The sequence below is a fragment of the Pleurodeles waltl genome, chromosome 6 (genome assembly GCF_031143425.1).
Source record: "Pleurodeles waltl isolate 20211129_DDA chromosome 6, aPleWal1.hap1.20221129, whole genome shotgun sequence".
Classification (NCBI taxonomy): Eukaryota; Metazoa; Chordata; class Amphibia; order Caudata; family Salamandridae; genus Pleurodeles; species Pleurodeles waltl.
This window is the reverse complement of record NC_090445.1, coordinates 431,667,170-431,693,217: the sequence shown is the minus strand read 5'-3', so window position 1 is coordinate 431,693,217 and position 26,048 is coordinate 431,667,170. Positions and strand designations below refer to the sequence as shown.

Below are 26,048 nucleotides of genomic sequence, written 5' to 3'. Positions count from 1 at the left end.
ATTATTCAAAGTTCCTAAAGTACCTACCTGCAATACCTTCCATTTAAAGTATTACATGTAAAATTTGAACCTGTGGTTCTTAAAATAAACTAAGAAAATATATTTTTCTATACAAAAACCTATTGGCCTGGAATTGTCTCTGAGTGTGTGTTCCTCATTTATTGCTTGTGTGTGTACAACAAATGCTTAACACTACTCCTTTGATAAGCCTACTGCTCGACCACACTACCACAAAATAGAGCATTAGTATTATCTCTTTTTGCCACTATCTTACCTCTAAGGGGAACCCTTGGACTCTGTGCATGCTATTCCTTACTTTGAAATAGCACATACAGAGCCAACTTCCTACACCTCCCCAAACGATGCTTCATAAATCCATGACTGCTACTACCACATTCACCAGTTGTCCACGCTAGAATGCATAAGGTACAGGAGTCCCTCCCCGTCCATATAACGGAGAGCAAAAATATAGATGTGGCAGTACAGGCTGCTGCACATTGAGAATCGCCAGATGTTCAGCAACATTTGATCAACATGCCACCTGATGATGGACAGCTTCCTGGACCCCAAGTTGACTAAATGTTAGAGAAGCTTAAAAAAAACCAAAATAATACAAAACCAGCAAAAGCCACGAGTCTCCCTCAAACAGCAACACCTAAGGCTGCCTTTCAGGGTCATCAGTTTCAAGCAGGTGCTAAAAACGCTCCCCCTACCAAAGGCAGTAACAAAGCTACCATCAACAGACACCCAAAGGTTTTTGTAAAGGGGCATAAAGAAATGCCAATGTCAGGTGTAGAGGTAAGAAGAGACACTTGGAAAGGATCCTCGGCAAACTAAGTTAACTCCTCGCCTTCTCCTAAGCATTTTATACCTATCGGGGCAGGCTTGCATAACAGACAATTCTATACTAGGCATAGTTCAACATGGGCATGATTAAAACTAATTTCAGTACCACGCGATATTCGCCCACATAGACAAGCACTAAGCAACCATCACCAACATCTGCTACAAGAAAAGGTTCAGATGCTTCTTCAAAAGGGTGCAGTCTAGCCAATACCTCAAAAGCAGCAGTGTAAGGGTGTTTACTCACTCGGCTTCCTCTAATCAAAAAGGACAGCTCACTCAGAACTATCCTAGACCTCTGGCTATTCAACAGAAACATCCTGTTGGAGCGCTTTGACTTGGTAGCGCTACAGGATGAGATGCCTCTTCTCCACCAAGCTGACTTATTGGCAGTGCTAGATCTCAAAGAAGCCTACTTTCACTTCACCGTCCTGCCCACCAACTGATACTACCTGTTTGTGGTAAGTGGCAAGCATTACCAATTAAACGTACTTCTTTTTGGAGTTGCCGCTGCCCCAAGAGTATTCACCAAATGCTTGGTGGTGAACGCAGCACACCTGAGGACAGCAATCTCATTAATGTACAATCTGTGCTTTGCTATAAATGCAATCACATCCCACCTACAGCCACTCATGACGTAACATTTTTTGGGGGGATCTTCCTAGCTCAATCATAACCAGAGCTGCCCACAGACTTGCAGTCTTTGATTAGCTTGTACCAACGTCATTGCAATTCTTGGCTGCACATGCATCCGCGTCAGCAGTGACTGGTAGTACACAAGCAAAAGGTTGGATGGAATATCTAGTGTTGTTAACAGCCAGCGTCCATCACTCTCTGCAGTGGCAAAACCGCAAGAATTTATTGCGGGCCAGTCTTTCCAGGACCCTATTCGGCAGATGAAATATACAATATATGCCTCACAAGCTTGGTGGGGAGCTCACCTCACTCACAACACAGTTAAAGGTTTATGGACTCCAGCTCACCATATCAACTAGTTGAAGCTTCTTGCAGTCAAGCTTGCTCTCAAAGCCTTCTTACCACTTATTTGCAACAAAGTGGTCCTCCTCAGGAGCATCAACATGACTGCTGTGTAGTACTGACAAAAAACAAGGGTACCAACTTCCTTTCTGTGTTTCACAACTGAGTTAATATGACATTCACCTGTCTACCGCCTTGAGAACTCAAAATGCCCAAACCTCTCCTCCAGGAACATGCAACGTATTCCCTGGGCAACACTATATGGTTCAACTAGTCGGAGATATTTTCTTGCGCTTTTCTGCCTCTCCCACTCCTTCCACAAATGGTACGGAAGATACAGCAAACTTCACAAACTCTCATACTAGTGGCTGCCACTCACATGTGCAAGATATCCATGATACTCTAGTCCCCCCGGTAAATACTAGATCTAAAGAGGTCACCAATCCGCCACTGCCTTCTGACCATATTCAGAGCCGAGAAACTCCTTTGGATGTCCCACCCGTCGACTGGGCACCGAAACAGTCAAAGGCAAATTTTTGGCATCAACCGCCCTCTGTTTCGGTGCTGAAATTAACCCACAAACTAAAATCTTAGGAACCTAAAATATTTAAAAATGACTTAATTTGATTCCAGACAGTCTTCGACCACCCCTTCACCGGTTGAACCAATTTTGGAAGTTATAGACTGTTGACAGTGCAGACTTAATATTCAAGAGGGATCAGGACATATTATAACATCACCCCCTATCCCTTTAAAGAGGAAATTTACTTTTCAAGAGGCGCTCTCCTCCAAAAAATCTACCAAGGAACAAGGCTCCTTCTTTCTCACAGCCTTCCTCTCAGTCCTCTCCACCGCCACTTCCTTCTCCAGATCCTTCTCCTCCATCAACCTCTTCCCCCCTCCTTTGGGGTTTACACCACCTAATTCGGTGGGCTCATGACTTGTGAGACACGTTTGATGACCCATACCCATGGGATACGTATGATCCGGATCCTGTTACACCTAATGATACGACTCTCTACCCAGCTATACCCTCACAACCTGAGGATTCCACCTCATATCAGCAGGTCATAACTAGAACAGCAGCTGCGTTTCATGACCTGAACATGAATACTGATCCCATGTAAGAAGACTTTTTATTTGATACCCTGGCACAACACACAAGGAAAGTCAGTTTCTTCCCATACTTCGAGGCATGCTCAGGCATGCAGATTAAATCTTTAAAGAACCAGTAAGAGCATGACTTGTTACTCCCAGAGTAGATAAAAAATATAACTCTGCACCAATTGATCCTTTATTTTTCCAGGCTCAGATTCCTTCTGACTCGATTGTTGCCTTAGCTGCTTGCAAAAGGGCCAATCAACAGGAGACGAACACCTTCCTGAGAAAGAAAGTAAAAGACTAAATGCAGCAGGTAAAAGAGTGGCAGCTCAAGCAGCCAGTCACTGGTGTATTGCTAACACAAAGATGTTACTATCCTGCTGCGATAGGGCACACTGGGATGCCATGGAAGAACTTCTACAATATCTCCCAGAGGAACATTGCTGGAAGCTGGCCTGGTGTGTGATGGGTACGTATAGTACTTGCACCTTATAACCAGGTATCCCTCTCATTGAAGTGTAGGCAGTGTCTAGAAGCGAGGCTCTCTAGAGGTAGCTTTGGATGAGCATCCAAGGCTTATCTAGGAGACATGCAAAGCTCATTCAGTACCACTACAGTCACACATTACTTATACACAAGAAAGAAAACACTTGGTTGTCCAAAAATGAAGGTACTTTATTTTTGGAACACAGTATCAGAAAATACTAATACTACAGAGGCAACCCTCCAATAGGAGGTAAGTAAATACACTAAAGGTAGATATATATATATATATATATGTTCTTTCGGCTCCATTGCGCATGGGCGTCGACTCCATCTTAGATTGTTTTCTTTCCGCCATCGGGTTCGGACGTGTTCCTTTTCGCTCCGCGTTTCGGTTCGGAAAGATAGTTAGAATCTCAGAAAATTCGACGGTATTGTTTGCATTCGGTATCGGGTTAGTTACAACAGATCAACACCGAATTTTGAAGAGCTCCGGTGGCCCTTCGGGGTTTTTCGATCCCCCGACACACAATATGTCAAAACAACACATGGACCTTCTAGGACTAGAGGTCCAAGCGTTGCTACAAAAAGAAGCAATAGAATTAGTACCAATTCATCACAAAGGAACAGGAGTTTACTCTCTGTACTTTCTCATTCCCAAAAAGGACAAAACTCTAAGACCTATATTAGATCTCAGAACGTTAAATACCTACATCAAATCAGATCACTTTCACATGGTGACATTACAGGACGTAATCCCACTGCTCAAACAACAAGACTACATGACAACACTAGACCTAAAGGATGCATATTTCCATATACCGATACATCCTTCACACAGAAAGTACTTAAGGTTTGTATTCCAAGGGATAAATTACCAATTCAAGGTGTTGCCATTCGATATAACAACCGCGCCAAGAGTTTTTACAAAATGCCTGGCAGTAGTGGCTGCACATATCAGAAGGCAACAAATACATGTGTTCCCGTACCTAGACGATTGGTTAATCAAAACCAACACGCTAGAACGGTATTCACAACACACAAAGTACGTCCTAGAAACCCTCCACAAACTAGGTTTCTCAATCAACTACACAAAGTCACACCTTCAGCCATGTCAACAAAGGGTACAGGCATTTCACAATGTAATACAGGCCATGTATCCAAAATAAAAGATACAAGTCAAAATGGTGATGAAACTCCTAGGCATGATGTCCTCATGCATAGCCATTGTCCCAAACGCAAGGTTGCACATGCGGCCCTTACAACAGTGCCTAGCTTCACAATGGTCACAGGCACAGGGTCAACTTCTAGATCTAGTGTTGACAGACCGCCAAACATACACCTCGCTTCAATGGTGGAACAATATAAATTTAAACCAAGGGCGGCCTTTCCAAGACCCAGTGCCTCAATACGTAATAACGACAGATGCCTCCATGATAGGGTGGGGAGCACACCTCAATCAACACAGCATCCAGGGACAATGGGACACTCAGCAAAGACAGTTTCACATAAATCACTTAGAACTACTGGCAGTATTTCTAGCGTTTAAAGGCTTTTCAACCCATAATAAGCCACAAACACATTCTTGTCAAAACAGACAACATGACAATGAGGTATTACCTAAACAAACAGGGAGGAACACACTCAACACAGTTGTGTCTCCTGGCACAGAGAATATGGCATTGGTCGATTCACAACCACATTCGCCTAATAGCACAGTTTATTCCAGGGATTCAGAATCAGTTAGCAGACAATCTCTCTCGGGATCACCAACAAATCCACAAATGGGAGATTCACCCCCAAATACTAAACGCTTACTTCCAAAGTTGGGGAACACCACAAATAGACCTATTTACAACAAAAGAAAACGCAAAATGCCGAAACTTCGCATTCAGGTACCCACAAGATCAGTCTCAGGGCAATGCGTTATGGATGAGTTGGTCAGGGATATTTGCATACGCTTTTCCCGCTCTCCCACTCCTTCCATATCTGGTAAACAAATTGAGTCAGAACAAACTCAGACTCATACTAATAGCACCAACTTGGGCAAGACAACCTTGGTACACAACACTACTAGACCTCTCAGTAGTGCCTCATGTCAAATTACCAAACAGACCAGATCTGTTAACTCAACACAAACAACAGATCAGACACCCAAATCCAGCATCGCTCCAATTTGGCTCCTGAAGTCTTAGAATTCAGACACTTAGACCTTACACAGGAATGTATGGAAGTCATAAAACAAGCTAGGAAACCAACAAGAACCATTTATTCAGATACACAAGCATAAAGTAGTTTTACGAACAAATCCTAAATTCTTACCGAAAGTCATATCACCGTTCCACTTGAATCAAACAGTAGAACTACCAGTGTTCTTCCCAGAGCCAGATTCTGTAGCTGAAAGAGCACTACATACATTAGACATCAAAAGAGCGTTAATGTACTACATTGACAGAACAAAACAAATTCGGAAAACAAAACAATTATTTGTTGCTTTCCAAAAACCTCATACAGGAAATCCAATTTCCAAACAAGGCATTGCTAGATGGATAGTTAAATGCATTCAAACCTGTTATCTCAAAGCAAAAAGACAACTGCCTATCATACCAAAGGCACACTCAACTAGAAAGAAAGGTGCTGCTATGGCCTTTCTAGGAAATATTCCAATGACTGAAATATGTAATGCAGCCACATGGTCTACGCCTCATACGTTTACCAAGCACTAGTGCGTGGATGTGTTAACAGCACAACAAGCCACAGTAAGCCAAGCAGTACTACGAACATTGTTTCAAACAACTTCAACTCCTACAGGCTGAACCACCGCTTTTGGGGAGATAACTGCTTACTAGTCTATGCAAAGCATGTGTATCTGCAGCTACACATGCCATCGAACGGAAAATGTCACTTACCCAGTGTACATCTGTTCGTGGCATGAGACGCTGCAGATTCACATGCGCCCACCCGCCTCCCCGGGAGCCTGTAGCCGTTTCGAAGTTGATCTTGAACTTTTGTAAATTTTGTAAATATATCACCTTAAACTACATTATGTACATACAGATTTACTCCATTGCATGGGCACTATTACTATAATACACAACTCCTACCTCACCCTCTGCGGGGAAAACAATCTAAGATGGAGTCGACGCCCATGTGCAATGGAGCCGAAAGGGGAGGAGTCCCTCGATCTCGTGACTGGAAAAGACTTCTTTGAAGAAAAACAACTTGTAACACTCCGAGCCCAACACTAGATGGCGGGATGTGCAAAGCATGTGAATCTGCAGCGTCTCATGCCACAAACAGATGTACACTGGGTAAGTGACACACACACCTGTAAAGGTAGAAACAGTTCAGAAAACTGTGTAAAATAGCAATAAGCAATAGCAGCCTTGGGGAGAGCCCAAACCATATACTAAGAAAGTGGAATGCGAACACAAGGCCCCCACACAGGTAAGTAAATTGTGTAGAGAGGAGCTGGGAGTACTAGGAAACCACATAGATAAGTAATGCAGTACCCCCCCAATGACCAGGAATGCAGGAGTAAAACACTGAATTTCCCCAAAACCACCCCAAAGGATGAAAAGTAGAAAAAGAAGACACCCAGAACAGCCTGCAAGGGACCAGCAGTGGATTACCGAAGATAGAGACCTGTGGGGAGAGGGGACCAAGTCCAGAAGTGTCTGTGAAGTCCAGGGGGAGTAGGAGATACTACCCACCTAGAGGTACCTTTTGGAGTTGGTCAACAAAGAAGGAAGACAAGTCATTTTTGTAGCACATAAGCTGGAGAAGAGTTCCTCATGCGTGCAAAAGGTGTCCTATGCTGGAAGCTGGATTGAAGATGGTCAGTGAAGGATATCCACCAACAAGCCTTGCAAAGGCAAATTTGCAGTTGGAGGAAAAGAGGTGCTGCTGGGGGCCAGCAAGGTCCAGGAGGACTCTACCCAGGATGGGGAGCCACAGGGGACCCTCCACGTCACAGATGGCCCACAGGAGCAGGGGCAGCTCTCACAGTTGTCCCACAAGACCGGGACACAAAAGTTGGTGAAGCAGCCCACGTAGCACCACAGAAGTTGCTCCCACCTCATCGGAGGACCACGCAGAGGCCCAGGAGTTGCAAGAAGGAGTGCTGTGGGCTGGAGCTACATGTTGCCTGAAGTTCCCCTTGGAGATGAAGCAAACAAGCCTTGGCAGCTGCAAAGGACGAGGTGCACGGGGTGCTGTCTTGCATGGAGTCAAAAGGACTTACCATCATCAAAGTGCGACAGTTGGTTTCAAGCACAGGGTCAACTTGAAGATCTCATGTTGTTGGACCGCCAGACTCCTCGCTCTTTTTATTGGTGGAACACCACAAATCATATGAGAGGGCTGCTCTTTTTAGACCCATTGCCTCAGATCACTCTCAGTACAGATGCCTCACATACCAGTTGGGGAGCTCATCTCCACAACCTCACAGTCCAGAAACTATAGAACACCACTCAACAGTGCATAGACATCAATCACCTTGAACTGCAGGCAGTCTTCCTAGCAATGAAAGCATTCCTTCCACACTCGCAACACAAGGTTGAAGTGCTTTGTGGAGAGTAGCACTCTACTCTGGACTACTGGGTTGGTAGCTAATCCACTGGCTTTACAGTGCAATTTTTTTTTCTGGATTTACATGCTGTTAACCTTTCCACCATCTAGTGGTTGGATCTAGAATTCTTTTTTTTTGTTTTTTTTTTTTTCTTCTCCTTCCCCTTCTGCTGGGCAGTGTGGACCATTTGGTGTTCTAGGCCCTTTCCCATGACCTGCCAAGGGAGCCCAATTTGGTCACCACCTTCAGATTTTGGTTTCTGCCATTGAGTCTGGAAGCACAGTATGTCTTTACACCAAGTTTCTCTCAGCAAGACAATGAGAAAAAAAACCAAAAGAACACCATCAAGTACATTAATCACATTGAGGGAAGGCACAGTTTTCCACCGATGAGAGACAACCACTGTAATCTGCATCAACCGTGAGGGTCAGAGAAATGAATACTCAGTATAGAACATACCTCCTTTAGGTTTTGCCCATAGTGCCACCTGAATGACGCACCTGAGGTCTGCAACCTATTGTCTCCCAAAAGACCACAAAGCAGAGTGCTTTATTAGGTTTATGGAGTTTCAGCCCAAGACGCTGAAGTCAATCTGCCATGGGACAGTTAAAGACATCCCTGATATACCTTGGTCTCTTGAGCAAGGATTGGAACCCTGAGGACACAGAGTTTATGCAGCAGGAGGACTCCGACACCTAGAAGAAGGGGACCAATAAAGTAATCGGGGGGAAGAGAGAAAAACATAAGGTAACAGAGGGGTGCCCGGATGCCAAATGGAGAATGAGTCAAAACTGAAGGCTGACCTGGCACCAAAACAAACTGATTTGAGGGAAAGCAAAAGAATAGAGAACCTCACAAGACCAAGACAAAAGACATTGTTGGCGGCTGACCCTCGGAATGGGCCTTGATGTCAAACCGATTGAGAGTTCAGAAGGGATTAAAAGCCTTTAGAGAAGGAAGCTTTGGTGCCAAAAGAATGGCTTCATTGCTCAGCATCGAGCAAAAACACCTGATGTTGAAAGAAAGACAAATACTCTTGGCAGTAATGGAAGCGCTGCTAGGGAGGTAAAGGGAATTTGATGAATTCCTGAAGGAATTCAGAATTCTTCTAACACAGCAAGAGCGGGGGCCCCCGACAACTCCAGAACTACAGGAGACAAAGAGGAGGACATCCTCTTTGAAGAGGAACAGGGACAATTCAAGCAGTGTTTCCTCCAAGCCCCAGATGATGCGGGGATAACAGGATGTAGACACATACTTCCCTGCGGAGGGAGTGGACACCTACCCATCCAGAGCATGCCCACCAATGGACAATGCCTTGCACAATGTACTAATAAAGAAGGCTGCAAACTCTTATGGGTACAGCTTGAGAAGGAGCAGGCTGAGTCCTGCTTCTTGCAAGAGAACCTACTACCAATGCAAAGGACAAACCAGTTTCTGCTCATGCCCCCTAGAGTCTTAGACTAGGGTGGAGGGGCCTTCATTGAGCCAACCACTGCAAAGCCTGTTACACCCGTGTAAAAAAATAAAAATTCATAAACACTCTTCAAAAGATCCAACATACATCAGGGGTAATGTGAAGGCTGACTCTATCATCATGGCAACAGCACACAAAAACAACAAACGCACCCATGACACAGGCCCGCATAGGGACTGAGAGAGCATGAGAATGAAAATGATGGGGTGAAAGGCAGAGAGATAAGTGGCAAACTAGTGGCGCATTGCCAACTCAAACCCCCTTCTAAAGTTTTCAGCACCACCATTGGGAAGAAATGAAGGAGCTCAAGCAGAACCTCCGACAACAATACCAAGCAAGGGTAAGGACACTAGCGGAGGAAGACCAGAACATTGCTAACACCTGTCATCAGACAACTATGCAGAGACTCGATACTAAAGAGATCTTCATGATTGAGTATCTCTGGCTTTAAGCAGGAAGTACAAATTTAGGTACCAAACATGCCACTTACAGATGACAACTTTGGCATGGCGGTGGATGAGTTTCTAAAAACAAATGTAAAAAAGGTAACGATGCACCAATGGGGCTCTCGAGTCCAGAAGGGCCTTACGAGGAGGATAGGCACAACAAGAAAAACCATCAGGAATAATGGGATCCCACCAACTACCCACCACAGTTTCATGCAGCAAACCTCCTCTCCCTTTGTGTCACGGGCCTACTGACACAAAAACAGTAGGAAGGTAGAACCAGGGGATTCCTGTAGGAAAGTGTCCCTTATTGGCATGGTCACCCCCACTTGTTGCCTGGTACATGATGCAATTTTGACTGAAAGTGCACTGGGATCCTTCTAACCAGGTCCCAAGTGCCAGATATCTTTCCCTAAAACTGTACAATTGTTCCCCAATTGACAATTCCTTTGGCACCTTCGTAAGTTCATAGTAAATGGTAGCCATGGCACTTAGGGCATGGGTACCAAGAGATTCCCGAAGGGCTGCAGCATGTATTATGCTACCCTCAGGGACCCATCACCTAGCACACGCCGAATGCCATTGTAAGCTGCATGTCTTGGTGCAGATAAAAGTGAAAACACGATGTGGCACAAAGCCTGCATGCAATACATGTAAGTCACCCCAAGAGCAGGCCTTAGAGCCCTAAGGCAGGGTGCATTCTATTACATGTGAGGACATATCTGCAAGAGCAGATATGCCCCTGCTATGTCTTTGTCGATTCTTAGACATAGTGAGTGAACAGGGAAGCCATATAAGTACATTTGCTGGACACTGGTCAATACGAGTTTCCCAGCTACTTGATGGCTTCACTGAAAATAGTGATGTTTGGTATCAAACATCTCGTAGTAAGAAGTTCTCACTGATGTCAGTGATGGATTTATTAATATATGCACCCAAAGGTCACCTTAGAGGTGCCCCCTGAAAACCTCCGAACTATTAGTGTGCATGCTGACTATTTTTAGTCAGCCTACCTCCACCGGGCACATTTCTGACTCCCAAATATGAGAGCCTTTACTCTTGGGTGATCAAGATCAAAGCCTGCTCTGGGAGAGGTGATTACACAGAATCTCAAAGAAGAAATGCCAACCTCCCTGCTCCAGGGCCCATTTGGCACCTGGAAAGGTGGGAGAATTAGTAGTCAGAGAGGTTTGACCACTCAGGTTGGTTCCACCCCCATGGCGGGCTACCAGATGTGGTAACAAAATGTAGAAATCTGCAGTCTTGGAGATAGCAGAACTAGGCACTCTGGGACAGGGCTATAACCATGCCTCACAGGAAATAGTCATATAGGGGGCATAGTGATCCCAGGGGTAGGAGGTAGCCCATTGGCTACTTCCCTACACTCTCCTTAAAAAAAACAAAAAAAAAAACTAGAATCAGTATTTAAGGGAGCCCCCTGCACCAGGAAATGAGATTCCTGCTGACCTACAAAAAAAGGACACTCAAGAGATGCGAAAGCAAATATTGAGGAAGAATTAACTGACTTGGCAACAGTCCTGTCGACTTCTCTGCTGCCAAATTGTGTCAGTCGTATCGTCCTGAAAAGTTATGTGCATCCAAAGGTCGAGGAGGACTGACTGCCTTAAACAAAGATCCAGGAACTCCCAAGAGATCTGGGAGGACTTGACCGCCGAAAACTAGAAATAAACACTGCACCCAAGCTATCTAACCTGAGCTGAAGCGGGCCCACAGTGCCAGGGTGGTCCCCCGGCCCTACAGAGACGAAGCCCACCTTACACTTCCCCACTGTGGGCTCACTGGCACCACGTGTATCCTCTGTTTGCAGGCCCTCTCAACCTCAAGTGCTCCCAGTGAAGAAAACCCGACACCTCAAGACTCCTCTGCACCTGTTGCCCTTGGAGAAGAGGTCCCTAGGTGTCCTCACGTCCCCAAGCATCATGAAAGCTGAGCCCACTTGTTAGTTCAGCCTGACTGGCCTCCCAGTCCAAATCTGCAGCCTCTTTGTAACCGGACCAATCCCCATAGACTAACATCGGGCGCCCAATGCCATACTGCACCTCTGCACCCGCCCGCCCCAGTGCCGCCTGGTGTGACGTGTTGATATGACCTCAGACATTGCCCCGTACCTACCTTAAGTCCAGGAGATTGGTCCTGTATGTTACTGTACTATACTTGTTTGCAGTACTTGTTTTACCTCCATTGGATAACCTTGACGCATCTAAAAAAAAATGCATCTACTTTTGAAACCTGAAAGTGTTTCTCTTGCAAAACGTACTTACCTGATCGTGTTGATTCTGGTGCCTAAACATATATAAAGATACTTGTTGTTTTTTAAATTCGGTGAATCTCCGTTTTGAGTCGTGTGTCTCCTTTATTGACTGTGTGCCTATGGTAAATGTCCAGCACTCCTCTCTGATAAACCTAAGACTGCTTGACCACACTACCCACTAAAAGAGCACCTAGGGACTGCTAGCGCAAGCTTCTGGCCACTGGTCTTAGCACTGTATATCTGATTTTGATATACCATGTAAAGAACCAGCTTCCTACAGCTCAGCCTAGAGTGGTAAAAACGACCTCTGACAAGTGGATTTTCAACATAATACTGCATAGAACTGCATAGAACTGTTACGGAAACCTCTGAACTTAAACTCAAAGTCAAGACCTTGCCACAAGGAAGAGGGGGTGTGCCAACTGCAGACTCTCCAGTTTTTGCCATTTTACGTTGAAAACTAAAGCCTGATCCCCTGAGATTTTACCGATCTTTGCTGCAATAGAAGCAAAGAAACCTTTTTGTCTGACATGGTAGCTAAGGGTAAGGAATGTGCTATAAAACTCTCAGCACATTCTGTTTTCTGATAGTAGGATTATTGAAAAAGAATTGTTCCTTGGCAGAAATCATGAAACTCCAGTTACTTAAATTGTACCTGCAATGGTTTGTATTTTTTCCAATTACTTTTCTTTCTATATGCAGCTATTTTAATATTCTGTCCTAAATGTAACAAACATACAATCTTGGAAAAGAAAAAATATAAATATTTTTTAAACTTCATTTTATTGAAAAATACAGCACTGTATAACACATTTGAAGTCCTATTTATGCCGTACAATGAAAAATGTTTAGCATACTTTTTTTCAGCTTTTTTTTATAGTCAAACGTGGACCAATAATGTTTGATAAACCCATATTATAAAAAGTTTCTTTACTGTTCTGGCCAAATTTGCTAAGAAATCCTGCAACTTAGTGCAGCAGTAAAAACTGTTGCATGGCATTGCATGAAACGAGAGTAGAACTGCTCCAAATCTACAAAGATATTGCACTGTTGTTTTATCTTCACTTCTCTGGTGCACTGCATGCTGCCTTCCACCAATGTACACACATCCTTGCACCATACTACAAGGGTGTATGTGATGTTGAGCATAGAGTTTGTATTGGAATGGAATCCTTCCTGTAAAAAATACTATGCTTTGACATATTTTAACACTTCCCCAACTTTATATGTTTGATGTACAGTACAGCAAGAATGCAAATTTAGTAAGGTTTTGACTCATTAAACTTTTCTTTAACTTAACTCTTGCCTTGAATATGCAAATATTTTTGGCCCTGTCTGCCGAGGCTAGTAGATAGGGATTTGTCAAAAGCCATGTCCACAGCCAGTTGGTCAGCCTGACGTTCTTCATCTTGAAAAATGCCAACCTAATTTGTAGAATTCCACAGGAATCCTCACTCAGCCCCACTCTGTTCAACACCTGCATGACCCCACTAACTAACTTCTTTTGCGCCCATGGAATCAACATCATATACTTTGCTAATGACACTTGGCTCATACTGTCCCTCTTTAACAAGATGTCCAACACCTGCACTCTTCTCTCCACTTGCTTGACCAAAGTTACCAGAGGGATGAAAACCAACTGCCTCATGCTCAACACAAATAAGACTTAAGTAGTAATCTTTGGCAAAGACAGCTCGTTCTGGGACTCCACCTAGTGGCCTGCCAAACTCATATGCACACCCCTCCCAGCACCAAAGACCCTCAGAATAGTAATTGAGAACCAACTTGCCAGGAACAGCCAAATTAATGCAGTCTCAGTCTCCTGCTTTCACAAACTCAAGAGGATCTTCCAATGGTTCTCCAACACTTGTGGAGCCGTCACCAAAGCCCTATCACACCTGCAAGCTGAACTACAGCAATGCACTCTATGGTGGAATCAATGCTCAACTAACCAGGATACTCCAACACATTAACAACTATGTGACCAATCTCATCCTCCACCTCCAACCTCTGTACTCATTCTACACCTCAGAGAGCTCCAATGGTTCTTAAAACCCATGTACACACAAAGCCTCACACAACAATGGCCCCACATACCTCCTTAAGAACTTCTGCACAGCAGGACTCCTACTTGCAAACAGCCCTTGGCCCCCCCGCATACGCTGAGCCAGATCTTGCAGTCATGCCGTCTTCTGCCTCACCCCTAAAACCTGGAATCAGAGCCTCCTCCTCAGTTCATGAAATCCACAAAGAACTGAAGATCTGGCTTTTCGCCAAGCTTTGAATCTTACTCAGCGGATACAGCTCCTGCTTCAGAGCCAGGAAACTCTCCCAGGTGAGTTGTGCACTATACAAATACACATAATATAACATGATGTAAATGCATGGCAACAGCCATGACTACCAATCATATGCTCCCTTGATGAAAGTAGCACTAAGGAGTGCAAGGTGCTACTTTGTATTGCTTTAGGACTACTTTCCAGTGCAAAACATGTTTTATGCAGGAAAGTAAATCACAAAATCAAAAGTTGGTGCTGAGTTTGCATCACAAAAGTAATCCAAGCCTGGTTAAAAGTGTTGATAATGTTGGCCCTCTGTGTTTCTAGTTACCATCTCACCTTTTCCTTTAAATTGAGGAAATAAGAGTGCTATGTCTTTTGTTGGAATGTTTGGAGCTCTTAGCCATTCAAAATGTGCTTGTTTTCAACGTAAAGGACTGTTGGGTCATTGTGCGTTAGCGTTATGTATGCCTTCTATGCTATACTTGGTAATTGGGATTTGCACTTTTATCTGTTTAAATTTACTGTCTCCTATACTTTGTGCACAATCATGGTAGGGAAGATCTTTAGAGGGAGCACAATTCATGCACCATCTGCTGTGTGCAGAGTGTGCGAAATCGAAGGACCCTTGCTTCAGCCCTTTACCTTCACTATTCATGCCTTTGGGTAATGCTCTGTGCATTATGGAGGGTGATTGAGAGTTGTGCTTTGATTGTCCCTTCCCAAATATTATGCACCTATAATCAGAAATAACAGTCTGCATTGGCTTCTGCCAGTAAGTGCTAGGAGTGCTCAAGCTTGTTCCCTATGCAGTGCCAGGCTTTCAGCTTCCGACCATTTTTGTACCCATCACCTCCATAATATCATATCCAACATTTTGTAAGACAGAAATATTGAATCCAGTATAGTTTTCCAAAATATTATCCCACTGGAGTTAGTATTAGTAAATGTACACCCAGAAGTACAATATTTTTGTAAACTGTATTTGTCATAATATTTCTGTCTGACAATATGTTGGACAATTATATTTTGACATACTACTTAGAGCAAAGCCAATGGACTGACTGCAATTCAGCAGGTAAAGCAGGTTTGGGGAAAGTTGGCTGGGGGAGGAAAAATGTCAGGCTGGAAGAAGCCAACTTTCCCAAAGGAGACACCGTTGTTTGCACACAGGGTCGAAATAGAACAGCAGTGTACTCTTTCCTGTGTAAACAGATGCATATCAGCCCAGAACTTCCACATATGCCCACACATGATGAAGACAAACAAACCAATTTATAGGGACTTGATAGATATTTAACTAGGAAATGCCTATGGTGCATCCTCCACCCACAGGTATAGAAACAATGGCCTATGCCCCACAACAATGAAGCCACTGACACCACCTCCAGTCACAACATAATTTAGGTGAAAGAGGTTGTATCGATCCTTAACTGATTTGGGGGAGTACACATAGGGCGACTTTAGTCACCCAAGCACAGCATGGATGGCAAACAGCAATGAAAAAGATAACACTCTTCCAATGTGTTTATGTAATTGTTAGTAATTGATAAATGCGATCGAGAAAAAAGAAAGGGGGGCCTCGAAAAAAAAGGATGCCCGGTATATGGGAATTTGGGGATAGCTGTGTCCAGCCGAATGTCATGAATTGTCTATTGGGAGGGATTAGCCCTCTGAGCTATTCCAAGAGGAATACAAAGATACAAAAATTGCATTCTAATACTGTATTTCGCAGCAAAAAATGCACCAATAAATGCTATTGTGTGACACAAAATTTCAATTTTTATGATAAGTTTTTGGGGGGCCTGACTGCAGGAGGTGAAGAACCTCATCAACAAACATGCAGTAGAAAAGGTACAAAGTCTACAAGGAGTGTACTAAACATATTTTGTGTTACGAAATCTGGACAACACACTCAGACCTACCCAGAAACTGTGCACCTTAAGCAAGTTCATAAAGACACAAAAATGAAAGATAGGTGCATTATAGGAAGTCATACCTTGCCTGCAGCAAGGGGCCTACAAGGCAACAATAGCCCCAAAAAGATGTTTACCTCCAGGTTCCTTTGAACAACAAAAGCAAAATATTCCTGAGGTTAGCGGTTGAGGAATGCTTTACGAGTATAAAGTACTCCCATTTAGCATAAAATCAAATCCCATGGTGTTCACAAAGTGCTTGGTGGAAGTTGTCGCACCTAGAAAGTCTCAAAATCCATGTCTACCCTTCCTTAAACGGCTGGCGGGCTGGTGAAATCAGGATAGTTCCGTTGATGCTAGAAGAATTCAAGGACAGTTATGCAAACATTGCACAACATGGGATTCACCATAGTCTTAACCACCTTGAAGGGAAAAGATCTTTCTGGGCACCATTTTGAACTCATCCGAAGTCGAGGCATTCCCAACAAACGTGAGAGCAATGGTTGTAATGCAGCAAGCTCACGTGCACCAGAAGGGATTGTCTCGGACAGTGGGACCATAATGAAGAGGATGGTTTCTTGCATTCCACTAGTACAACCTCCCTGACTACACTTGAGACCTCACCAGGAATGGCTACAAGCACAATGGTCACAGGCGACCGGAAGTTGGGATGGAGGAGGGGAGCGAATGGTTGTAACTGAAGAGGTGCGGACAGAGAGGTGGAACACAAGAAACTTCACAGTTGATACATCATTCAAAGCCCAAACTCTCTCAGTGACCATCACAACTGATGCATCCCAGACTGGGTGGGGAGCACACATGGGGAAACTGAACAACTGATGCCTTTGGAACTCAGAGGAAGCTTTGAAGTACATACGTTTTCTGGAACTAAAAACTTTTCCTGACTCTGAAAGCCTTCCCTAACCACGTCAAGATAGAAGTGGTCCAAATATTGACAGACAACATTACCACAGTGTTCTACCTCAACAAACGGTGGGACAAGTTCACACCCACTGTCCCGGCTGACACAGGATAATATGGTGTTGGGCCACCTAGAGGAACATAACGCTGATAGCCTTCCAACTGCCAGGAGTGCAGAATACAGAAAGCAGACAAGTTAACGGACTAGAGAAGTCCACCCAGCAGTAGGAGCTCAAACATCAAATTGTGGACAATATCTTCCACAGGTGGGGAATACCACATATAGGCGCATCGGCAACAAGAAAACACAAAATGCCAAAGTTTGCCTCCAGGTACCCAGAACAGGGTTTAGAGGTGAATGCTCTGTCAATAGACTGGTCAGGGAGATTTCTGTATTCTTTTCCACCACTGTCTCTGATACCAGTGGTGCTAAACAGATGCAGGCAAAGGACCATGGCACTAATACTGATCACCCTGCAGTGGGTCAGACAGACCTGGTTTTCGGATCTAATGGAAATGGCACAACATAGAATAATAAAGCTTTCTTTGTTCAAGGCTTTGGAGGGGGGTAGATATATCACCCAAAACCTCTAGAATGTAGAATTTGGTCCCCGAGCCTGCCAAACAAAAACACTAAAGTACTCAGAAGCCAGAAGGGGCATCACAAAAAAAAAGCTACACTGTAGGGAGCCAAGGAGCGCTGGGCGCATTGGATAGTGGTGATTTACCTCACCCTTCTACTAGATGAGGGTCTGTCAGTCTTCTCCCTACAGGTGCACCTCTCTGCCATAGTGTGGGAAGCTGTGTTCTGGTTGCAGTACCCACCCTGCCCCAACCCTACTTTTTGCCTGGTTTTTGATGCAACTTTGCCTGAAGTGCACTGGTTTCCTGCTAACCAGGTCCCCAGTGCCATTGTCCCTTCCCCAAAACACTTTATCCCCAGGTGGCCAAGCCCTTTCGCAACTTTGTAAGTCCTTAGTAAATGGTACCCCTGATACTTAGGGCATGGTTACTAAAGAGGGCCCCTAAGAACTACAGTACAACTTGTGCCACTCTAAGGGACCCAGCACCAACCTTGCGCAGACTGCGTGAGAAGGTGCTTTGAAAAGTGATAATACGTCATGGAACACAGCCTGTGTGCCATGCCCCCTAAACACTGCATGTAATATTTGTAAGTCACCCCTACAGCAGGTCTTACAGCCCTAATGCAGGGTGCATTATATTACACGTGTGGACATATCTGCAACCTCAGATATGCTCCTGCTATGTCTTTGGCAATTCTTAGACATAGTAAGTGAACAGGGAAACCATTTTAAATGCATGTGCTGGACGCTGGTCAGTATGAGTTCCCCAGCTACATGATGGCTTCACTGAAAATAGGGATATTTGGTATCAAACATCTCATATTAATAAACCTTCACTGGTTCCTGTGATAGATATATTAATACATGCACCCATAAGGCATCTTAGAGGTGCCCTCTGAAAACCTACCAACTGCTGGTGGGCTCACTGACTGGTTCTAGCCAGCCTTCCATCAACAGACAAGATGCTGACTCCCAAGAATGAGAGCCTTTGCTCTCTGGAGATCAGAAACTAAGTCTGCTCTGGCAGGGGTGTCACACACACACACACACACACACACACACACACACACACACGCAGGCAGGCAGACAGACAGGCAGGCAGACAGACAGACAGACAGACAGACAGACAGACAGACAGACAGACAGACAGACAGACACAGAGACAGACACAGAGACAGACACAGAGACAGACACAGAGACAGACACAGAGACAGACACAGAGACAGACACAGAGACAGACACAGAGACAGACAGACAGACACAGACACAGACACAGACACAGACACAGGCAGGCAGACACAGGCAGGCAGACACAGACAGACAGACACAGGCAGACAGACAGACACAGGCAGACAGACAGACACAGGCAGACAGACAGACACAGGCAGACAGACAGACACAGGCAGACAGACAGACACAGGCAGACAGAGACAGACACCTACCTACCTTCATTCCAAAAATGAGAGCCTTTGCTCTCTGGAGATCAGAAACAAAGTCTTCTCTGGCAGGGGTGTTACAGACACAGACAGACAGACACAGACAGACAGAGACAGAGACAGAGACAGACACACAGAGACAGAGTCAGAGACAGACACACAGAGACAGAGACAGACACACAGAGACAGAGACAGACACACAGAGACAGAGACAGACACACAGAGACAGAGACAGAGACAGACACCTACCTACCTTCATTCCAAGAATGAGAGCCTTTGCTCTCTGGAGATCAGAAACAAAGTCTTCTCTGGCAGGGGTGTTACAGACACACACAGACAGACGCACAGACAGACACACAGAGAGGCGCACACACACACACACACACACACACACACACACACACCTACCTACCTTAATTCCAAGGCAGGAGGCTTTAAAGAAGTCCCACTGCCTTTAGTATGCAGATCTGGCAATCCTCAGAGGAAGATGCTGACACCTCTGCCCCAGGGCTCATCTGGCACTGGAGCAGGTGGGAAAATTAGCTTTGCAGGAGGTGTTGCATTTCCAGGCTGGACACACCCATGGGATGATCAGCCTGAAATTAACACAGCCTTTGGAATTCCGCCATCTTATGTTTGGTGGAATTAGGAATTCTGGGACAGGGTGATGCCCACTCTCCAAATGAAGTGGTCATCTAGGGGGCTTAGTGACCCCAAGGGTAAGTAGCCCATTGGCTACTAACCTTCAGTCCCCCTCAAGCCTGCCCCAAATGGACTATTTAGTGGATTCCCCTGGTACCAGGATCTCAGATCTTTGCTGGACACGAAAGGAGTGGCAAGAAGCCTGCTGAACCCAAGAACCGATCACGACAGCCTTGGCCGCCAACCCTGCTAGCCTGTCCAGTTGCACCTGACCCTCGAGGAGCAACTGACTTGTCCTGCCGCTGCAGCCTCCAAGATACCGGGAGAGCTGCCAGTCCTTCTCAGATCTTAAAGAACAACTCCCTTGGAGCAGAGGAGCTCCTTCTCTGCATCCATCTGCAGGCAACCCAAGACAGAACTGTGAGAACTGGGACTGCCAAAAACACAACGGTGGACATCACCACTCTACTCGAGCTGCTTAGCCCAGGCTGAAGTGGGCCATCCGTTTCAGCTTGGCCCCCAGGTGCTCCAGAGACAAAGCCCACCTTGAGTTTGCCCACTGTGGATTTCCCAGAGGCATCTGCAGCATGTTTTTGCAGACCATCCCCCTACTTCACCGCAACCACCTCTGGTGACTGAGACCAGATGGTCCACTGCACCTCTGCACCCGGATACTCCAGACCAAGGGGAAGAATACCACTGGTATCCCTATCCCTCAGGCTCATGAAGCCCGAGCCCACTTGTTGGTTCGGACAAACTGGAACCCCAGTCCACTTCTGCATCCAGTCTTTGTGGGCCTTCTCCACTGCCACCTGTGATGATCCAAACCATCTCTGCACGGACGGAGAACAGGACCACTGATGTCCCTACGATCCTGAGCATCACAAGATTTGAACCCCATTGCTGGTTTGCCCAGACTGGACTCAGTCCACCCCAGCAGCCACTTTGTGACCAGACCGATACCCATGAACTTACACAGGACACCCGATGCTGAACTGCACCCCTGCACTCGGCCACCCCAGTGGCGCCCAAGATGACCTGTTGGTGTGGCCTTAGCACTTGCCCCATACTTACCTTAACCCAGGAGATTGGTCCCGTAAGTTGCTGACCCATACCTGTATGCAGTATTTGTTCTTCCTCCGTAGGATGACATAACCTCATCACCTGAAAAATGCACTGTCAACTTTGCAAACTCTAGAAATACATAACCAGAAAAGTACTCACCTGATTCCGGTGATTTTGGTATCAAAGTTTATATAAAAGCATGTGTTATTTTTTATAAGTTGGTGTCGCATTTCTTTGTGTGTGTGTGTCTCACTTACTGTATGAGTGTGTGCCTTACATGCTTGGCATTACCCTTTGATGTGCCTAACTGCTCGGCCACACTACCACAAAAGAGAGCATTTGGGATGTCATTTGTGCCTCTGTAATAACTCTGGGAATTGCCTGGACTCTTTGCATAATGCATCTCATTTTGGTCCACTACCTAAAGAGCCAGCTTCTACAAGCTCATTGCTAGGAAATGCTCCATGGATTTGAAAGGTGAAAAGTCACTTACCTGATTGTTAGGCCACCTGCCTCAGGCATCCAATATTGAACAAGAAAGATTTACTGTATTTACTTAATTGAGCACTGAAGACAGTAGACATTATTTATTGATAAGGTTTCTTAAGTGTAGCTCATTTCACTCTCATTGAGAGCAGACGTTGTGCTGAAACATATGCATAATCTTACAATGATTGCTTTAATTAAGTGTATTTACTACACACATAAAACAACAAGTATTTAGCCTTCTCCTTGGTGTGAGAGTTTTAATTGACATTTACATTTCCTCCTTGCTGTAGATGAAGTTACTGGCCCTGCATTGAAACGAAGTCTGGCTGAGAGGCTCGGCCGGAAGATCAAGTCTTCGGAGTTGAGCGTAAATGAAGCTCAGAAGAAAGGTATAAAGAACATTTTTTGGTTAATGGTTTCTTTATGTTAACCCCCATGAGACGACTTTCTTAGGACAATCTGAGAGGGCAAATGTAAAGAAATGGCTCCCTGTTGCAGTTACCCCCCACTTTTTGCCTGATACTGATGCTGACTTGACTGAGACGTGTGCTGGGACCCTGCTAACCAGGCCCCAGCACCAGTGTTCTTTCACCTAAAATGTACCATTGCCTCCACAATTGGCACAACCCTGGCATCCAGGTAAGTCCCTTGTAAATGGTACCCCTTGTACCAAGGGCCCTGATGCCAGGGAAGGTCTCTAAGGGCGGCAGCATGTCTTATGCCACCCGAGGGACCCCTCACTCAGCACAGACACACTGCTTGCCAGCTTGTGTGTGCTGGTGGGGAGAAAATGAATAAGTCGACATGGCACTCCCCTCAGGGTGCCATGCCAACCTCACACTGCCTATGGCATAGGTAAGTCACCCCTCTAACAGTCCTTACAGCCCTAAGGCAGGGTGCACTATACCACAGGTGAGGGCATAGGTGCATGAGCACTATGCCCCTACAGTGTCTAAGCAAAACCTTAGACATTGTAAGTGCAGGGTAGCCATAAGAGTATATGGTCTGGGAGTCTGTCAAAAACGAACTCCACAGCTCCATAATGGCTACACTGAATACTGGGAAGTTTAGTATCAAACTTCTCAGAATAATAAACCCACTCTGATGCCAGTGTTGGATTTATTAAAAAATGCACACAGAGGGCATCTTAGAGATGCCCCCTGTATTTTACCCAATTGTTCAGTGCAGGACTGACTGGTCTCTGCCAGCCTGCTGCGGAGAGACGAGTTTCTGACCCCATGTGGTGAGGGCCGTTATGCTCTCTGAGGACAGAAACAAAAGCCTGCTCTGGGTGGAGGTGCTTCACACCTCCCCCCTGCAGGAACTGTAACACCTAGCAGTGAGCTTCAAAGGCTCAGGCTTCGTGTTACAATGCCCCAGGGCACTCCAGCTAGTGGAGATACCCACCCCTGGACACAGCCCCCACTTTTGGTGGCAAGTCCAGGAGAGATAATGAGAAAAACAAGGAGGAGTCACTGGCCAGTCAGGACAGCCCCTAAGGTGTCCTGAGCTGAGGTGACTCTGACTTTTAGAAATCCTCCATCTTGCATATGGAGGATTCCCCCAATAGGATTAGGGATGTGCCCCCCTCCCCTCAGGGAGGAGGCACAAAGAGGGTGTAGCCACCCTCAAGGACAGTAGCCATTGGCTACTGTCCTCCCAGACCTAAACACACCCCTAAATTCAGTATTTAGGGGCTCCCCAGAACCTAGGAAACCAGATTCCTGCAACCTAAGAAGAAGAGGACTGCTAAGCTGAAAAACCCTGCAGAGAAGACGGAGACACCAACTGCTTTGGCCCCAGCTCTACCGGCCTGTCTCACCACTTCTAAAAGACACTGCTCCAGCGACGCTTTCCCCAGGACCAGTGACCTCTGAATCCTCAGAGGACTGCCCTGCTCTAGAAGGACCAAGAAACTCCCGAGGACAGCGGCTCTGTTCACCCAAGACTGCAACTTTGTTTCCAAAGGAGCAACTTTAAAACGACTGCGTTTCCCGCCAGAAGTGTGAGACTTGCTACTCTGCACCCGACGCCCCCGGCTCGACTTGTGGAGAACAAACACTTCAGGGAGGACTCCCCGGCGACTACAAGACCGTGAGTAGCCAGAGTTGCCCCCCCCGAGCCCCCACAGCGACGCCTGCAGAGGGAATCCCGAGGCTCCCCCTGACCGCGACTGCCTGACTCCCAGATCCCGACGCCTGGAAAAGACTCTGCACCCGCAGCCCCCAGGACCTGAAAGATCGGAACTCCAGTGCAGGAGTGACCCCCAGGAGGCCCTCTCCCTTGCCCAGGTGGTGGCTACCCCGAGGAGCCCCCCCCTTGCCTGCCTGCATCGCTGAAGAGACCCCTTGGTCTCCCCTTGATTTCCATCGGAAACCCGATGTGTGTTTGCACACTGCACCCGGCCGCCCCCGTGCTGCTGAGGGTGTACTTTCTGTGCTAACTTGTGTCCCCCCCGGTGCCCTACAAAACCCCCCTGGTCTGCCCTCCGAAGACGCGGGTACTTAACTGCTGGCAGACTGGAACCAGGGCACCCCCTTCTCCATTGAAGCCTATGCGTTTTGGGCACCACTTTGAACTCTGCACCTGTCCGGCCCTGAGCTGCTGGTGTGGTAACTTTGGGGTTGCTCTGAACCCCCAACGGTGGGCTACCTTGGACCCAAACTTGAACCCTGTAGGTGGTTTACTTACCTGCAGAATATAACAAACTCTTACTCCCCCCCTAGGAACTGTGAAAATTGCACTGTCTAGTTTTAAAATAGCTATATGTGATTTATTTGAAAAGTATATATGCTATTGTGATTATTCAAAGTTCCTAAAGTACCTACCTGCAATACCTTCCATTTAAAGTATTACATGTAAAATTTGAACCTGTGGTTCTTAAAATAAACTAAGAAAATATATTTTTCTATACAAAAACCTATTGGCCTGGAATTGTCTCTGTGTGTGTTCCTCATTTATTGCCTGTGTGTGTAGAACAAATGCTCAACACTACTCCTTTGATAAGCCTACTGCTCGACCACACAAACACAAAATAGAGCATTAGTATTATCTCTTTTTGCCACTATCTTACCTCTAAGGGGAACCCTTGGACTCTGTGCATACTATTCCTTACTTTGAAATAGTGCATACAGAGCCAACTTCCTACAGCAAACATTTGTGATAGGCATTTGCAATGCCCATTGCATGTTTGGAGCCTACAAAATGTTCCAGGAACACTTGTTCCCTGGTATGATATGGTACACTCACACCTGTGAATGAGGGATATTCTTCTTTTAACAGGACAATCTTTACAGTTATAATTTCACAGACCAGCTTTCAAAGATATCTGTACACACTTCTGTAAATGTATAGGCTGGCAGTAACACTGCGATGTAAGTACTTTTAAGAACACATGTTAATGTTGTTGTCTTTTTCAGTCCATTTTCCGAGGTCTATAAAAGAGCGGTTGGGATTCCCCAGTGACCAGAGCAACACAGAGACAGGTATGGCTTCGGTAAATATGCGGTTGTGTTGTGAATGAGAAATGTTTGCTAGGATTCTGAAGTCATTGGAAAGGATGAATTGACAATGGAGAAGACTGTGTCCCTTTGAGATAGCAGGCAGGTTCTACAATGTTTACCAAGACCATTTCTAAAAGACAACTGCACAAGTGAAATTATACAATCTGAGTGAGTTTTAAAAATGAAAACATTCCTTGGTTCATAACTGTACTACCAGGGAGTTTGCATCTGTGTACTCTTGCAGAAAGTATGTTTGCAATATTGGGAGACTTTCACGCTGGTTTAAGTCCAGCATTGAAGAGTGTTGCTGCACCATGTCTGCATGGTGTGAAGTTTTTTCTCAGGGGCTGAAGTTGTTGCCGAGGAGCTCTCCACAATGTAAAGTTGAAACAGTGGTGGAGATCAGCTGGATGTGAAATATAGTTATTTGTGCGCCAAATGCAAGGCTGCTTGTTGCATTGAGGAACTCATCTCTAGTTTTATCACTTAGAAGTTTGGCAGCTTTGATCGGTCAGTCTGTTGGTCAGTATTTTGTGCCAGAGAATTTCATTGCTTGGTACTCTAGTCTAATCCAGTGAATATTCAATTTGTAATTAATGCCTGTTTGATGGTATGTGTGTATGTAGATACACATGCTTTGCATAATTTTGGCATGTAGAGTTGGGTATGAAGTGTTGCAAGTTGTTTTTCTTAGAAGAAGCATTATTCTGAGTCACATGATTGAGTGACTCCTCTTTCTAGGTGATATTGCGCATGGACATTGACTCCTTTGTTTTCCCCCAGGTGGGTGAGAAAAGGAGTGTAGAGGAAGTATAGTGAAAGATGGCCATGCAAATGTAGCTACATATGTATACAAGTATATATAAAGTAAGTGCATAGGCATCAACACCTTTGTTAGATTGTTTACTCCCTGTTGTCTGGTTCGGACGTGTGTCTTTGCTCAGTCTTTCAACTCACTCAGGTTCAACTGTATTGTTTCTCGCTCACGTATTTCCATCTTGGCATTTGTCTTCACTCATCGGTCCAGTCACTGATCGCGCGCC

The 26,048-nt window shown here is 45.4% G+C and overlaps 1 protein-coding gene across 10 annotated transcripts in view; it reads left to right on the top strand.

Moving 5' to 3' along the window:
• Positions 1-26,048, top strand: part of LOC138299844 (zinc finger CCCH domain-containing protein 11A-like) — a 273,758-nt gene that overhangs the window by 156,686 nt on the left and 91,024 nt on the right. For all 10 annotated transcript variants that reach the window (XM_069238464.1, XM_069238454.1, XM_069238456.1 and 7 more), the window contains 2 exons: positions 21,793-21,891; positions 24,922-24,987. In XM_069238464.1, the coding sequence (XP_069094565.1) occupies positions 21,793-21,891; positions 24,922-24,987 (165 nt within the window). The remainder of the gene's footprint in view (positions 1-21,792; positions 21,892-24,921; positions 24,988-26,048) is intronic.